The sequence below is a fragment of the Octopus bimaculoides genome, chromosome 11 (genome assembly GCF_001194135.2).
Source record: "Octopus bimaculoides isolate UCB-OBI-ISO-001 chromosome 11, ASM119413v2, whole genome shotgun sequence".
NCBI classification, from domain to species: Eukaryota; Metazoa; Mollusca; class Cephalopoda; order Octopoda; family Octopodidae; genus Octopus; species Octopus bimaculoides.
In genome coordinates this window covers 56,053,906-56,057,890 of record NC_068991.1, presented here as the reverse complement: position 1 = coordinate 56,057,890, position 3,985 = coordinate 56,053,906, and the positions used below count along the sequence as shown (strand labels likewise).

At 35.4% G+C, this 3,985-nt stretch overlaps 1 protein-coding gene across 8 annotated transcripts in view; it reads right to left on the bottom strand.

Annotated features, from left to right (window-relative positions):
* LOC106876994 (rho family-interacting cell polarization regulator 2) overlaps window positions 1-3,985 on the bottom strand; it is a 195,091-nt gene that overhangs the window by 17,144 nt on the left and 173,962 nt on the right. For all 8 annotated transcript variants that reach the window (XM_052971867.1, XM_052971869.1, XM_052971868.1 and 5 more), the window contains one exon: window positions 1,420-1,549. In XM_052971867.1, the coding sequence (XP_052827827.1) occupies window positions 1,420-1,549 (130 nt within the window). The remainder of the gene's footprint in view (window positions 1-1,419; window positions 1,550-3,985) is intronic.

Below are 3,985 nucleotides of genomic sequence, written 5' to 3'. Positions count from 1 at the left end.
ATATATATATATATATATATATATACATGAAATAAGAAGTAAAAGGGATTAATACATTCAGGCAGATATCTAGAAAGCACTCAAAGATCTGGAAACAGCTTGCTAGTGCAAGTGCAGACAGTTGAAAACTCTGCATAGCAGATGCCAGAAAAGTTTCAGGGGTCATCAGGAGAGAATGCACACTTTCATGGCCTTCCTTTCAATATCTTTACAGTGCATTTCTTTCCACCCCCACCCTGATGTGAGCACCTCCACCTACTGTTTCAACTAACCAGTATTCGACCTCCAGTCCATTGCTGCATCATCACCTCTCCAGCCAGGTGTCATCATTCCTTTTCAGCAAACTTGGTTAATTACATCAAACAATCAGATACCAATAAATTCAAATAGAATTAACTGGGATCAGCACGGTTGCAAAGTGAAATTCTTAATCACAGGTCCATGCCTGCAACTATTTAATAGTAGTAGTTATTGTAATAGGTGGCAGTAATAACAACAGCAGAAGTAATATTATTGTTCATCGTATTTTGTACCTTTTTTCTACATCTAAACATGCTGGCACAATAGAAATGATCATTGGTGATGTATGGTGTAATCATCAATTACAGAGGTCACTTTCTCCACTCTTGTCCATGTTATTGTGTGTGTGTGTGTGTGTGTGTGTGTGTGTGTGTGTAAAAATCTCAAGGTTACTTTGTTCTTTAATATTATCTATTATTTTTCTTTTAATCTGCGTGTTTGTTACAATCACTTGCGAGGTCAACACCCAGTGAGCTAGGGCACATGTAAGTTAAGAGAAGTTTAGATATAACTGAAAGTGTGAGCAGTGACAATGAGGAGTAGAAATTCCACTGAGGTTGACTTTATCTTCATCCTTTCGAGGTCAATAAAATAAAGTACCAGTCAAGAACTGGAGTCAATGTAATCAACTTGCTCCCTCCCCTAAAATTTGCTGGACTTGTACCAAAATTAGAAAGAATTATTATTATATCACTTTTTCAAACATTTGCTTCATTGACATTTCTAGAAATCAATGTTTACAGATTCAAAACACCTTAAGCAACCAACCAAGCATATAAGATCACATGCACACAACCTGATGAGAGAAACATAACACTACAATTAGTCAAGTGTTTTCATGTAACTTGGAAGAATATGTGAATTGAGACTCAGTTAACGAACATAGTTAAACTTTTAAGTCAATAATAACCTTATCACTATCATATCATCAACAATACTTTTCTCACATGTTTTCTAACCACAATCAACAAGATGAATGATCAAACCTCTACTCTCTTATATCATTTCACACAGTTTTGTTTTTTCTTTTTTCTTGACCATTATATATATTTCAAATTTGTCACATTAAATCATTTCAATTTATATTAATTGATATTTATGTTACTGAAGATTATTTACCAGAATGTAAGTCAATTTCACTCCCAGCTTTAGCAAGATGTATTAAATTTTCAAGAATTTGAGATTGCTTTTGAAGTTTATCTAATGCATATATTTCCTTGCATTTCAAAGGCCCAAAACTACCCAAATTCTGAAAAAAAAACAAGAAAAAAGGTTTTAAAAAAGAGTCATGTAACAGATTGAACAAATCAGAAATTGCAGATTTTGTAAAGAAATACATTAATAGAGAAGAAAATGAGAGGGGAGTAAAAAGAGAGAGTGAGAACAAAAATGTGAGTACAAGAGGATATTAAGAAAAAGGAAGAAGGTTAAAAGAAAAAGAAGCTAAACTATATTAAAAAAATATTAATTTTGAATTAACCTTCAAGAACTTAAACATCTAAATTTTTCTCTAAATTATTTTCCTGATTAAATACAATAAATTGGTTTATGGAAAATATTCTAAATGAGTTTATTTCAATAGCATCTCTCTCTCTCTCTCTCCAACACATCTAAACTGGACAATCAATCATATCCAAAAATTAATTGCATCTCCTTATTTGCTATTAAGCTTTAAGTACTGCACTCGTATGGACAATACTGATTTGAAGAAGAAGTAGCAAAAACAATCACTGTACTTAATAACAAAATACATGTGTGACAGCACTGTGAATTAATTTCTAGACAAACATGTGTTCAGTTCACTGATTAAATTATATTTATAATTAAAAAAGGACCTTGTCTTTGAATTGCCACTTCTATTTCCGAAAGGATTACAATTTTGATGAAGACACATAATGAATAAATTGATCCAATTATATCTTACATATCTTGTAAATAGATATTACATTGTAGTAAAATGTTTTATTTTATCAAACTTAAGAATATATATTTTCAAAAATCTTAACCTAATTAACTATTTACAATCATTTCTTTTAATAACATACTGAATAATTTATGAGAGAGAAAATAATTTATTGAAACTAACAAAAAATATGAAGAAAAGACAGCAACTTTAATTCTAAATCTCATCATTTTATATTCACTTTGCAAGCTGGCATGGGTTGGATGAGTCATTATGAACTGAGCCATTTCTTATTGGGAGGATGCTCAAACAGATAATTTGGATTGGTTTCTACAGCTGGATGACCTTCCTCTCATCAACTACTTTACAAAGTGTACTGAATTCATTTTCTTATGGCACCAACACTAGAATGGTTGAATAGTCCTCAGGAACAGGACTCACAATCCTAAACTTTCTCTAATTGTTTGCAAACCACTTTACTAGTATTTTTTTGTAAGAGAAGTAGTCTTGCTCACCATTCACCTGAGGGAGTGCAGCATTAGGGTTGAGAAGGAGAATAGGAGTATAAGTGTACAGGATACTGAACAAACTAGGGTGTGTACATTTACTCAGGTGACTGAGGAGGGGAAATGGTGGGAGAGAGAAAGAAAGAGTAATGACATTAGAAGGACCAGCATGAGTGGGAAGGTGGAAGAAGCAAGAGTAAGGGATATTTGGGGGTAGAATCAAGAGGAGAAAGACAGGCAAGGTTTGTGGTGAACAAAGGTAAGGGTGGGTGATGAGATAAAAGCAATACGTGATGGATAACAATGGAGGTGACTCAACAGAGAGACAGAGTGCTGGCTTGTAACACAACAGGGAGGTGTTAGTGTAATGGGTATGGCAATGAGGGTGATCCAATACAGTATCTTATGTATGTGTATATATATATATATATATATATATATATATATATAGTAAAGGAGAGGTGGAGGCACATAGTCTAGTGGTTAGAGCAGCGGACTCGTGGTCGAGAGATCGCGGGTTTGAATCTCAGATCAGGAACTGTGCATGTTTATGAGCAAAACTCCAGCAGAAGATAATGGCAAACCTCTGCTAACTCCTTTACCACAACTTTCTTTCATTCTTTCCTCCTGCAGCTCACCTGTGACAGACTGGCGTCCCATCCAGGTGGGAACCTATAAGCCAATGAAACTCGGAAACTGGCTCTTATGAGCCAGGCATGGCTCAAGAAGGAACAAACAACAACAATAAAGGAAAGTGAGAAGCAAATATGTAAAAAGAGGGAGGCAGGTATTAGGTAGATGTGAGAAAGGGGGTTAAGGATGCAAGGTGAAGGAACATATAGGCTTGGCAAGGCACAAAATATCTCAGTCTCTAAACACTACCCTTGCACCAGAGTGCACTTTGTCATGAATGGTCAAGTCTTCAGCAGCACCACAGATCACTCATGGTTTTCAGTTATTTCTTCCATGAGATGCAGCATCTCTAGAACAGCCTTCAAAACTTCATCCCAAGTCTTACTTGGTCCCCTTCTGCAATTTCCAGTAACTTGAAGCGCTTTAACACTTCTTTATGCAGCAATCATCCTCCAGATATATCACATGCTTATAATCAGTGTAGCCTCTTCTGTTCATCATCATCATCATCATCATCATCATCGTTTAACGTCTGCCTTCCATGCTAGCATGGGTTGGACGATTTGACTGAGGACTGGTGAAACCAGATGGCTACACCAGGCTCCAATCTGATTTGGCAGTGTTTCTACAGCTGGATGCCCTG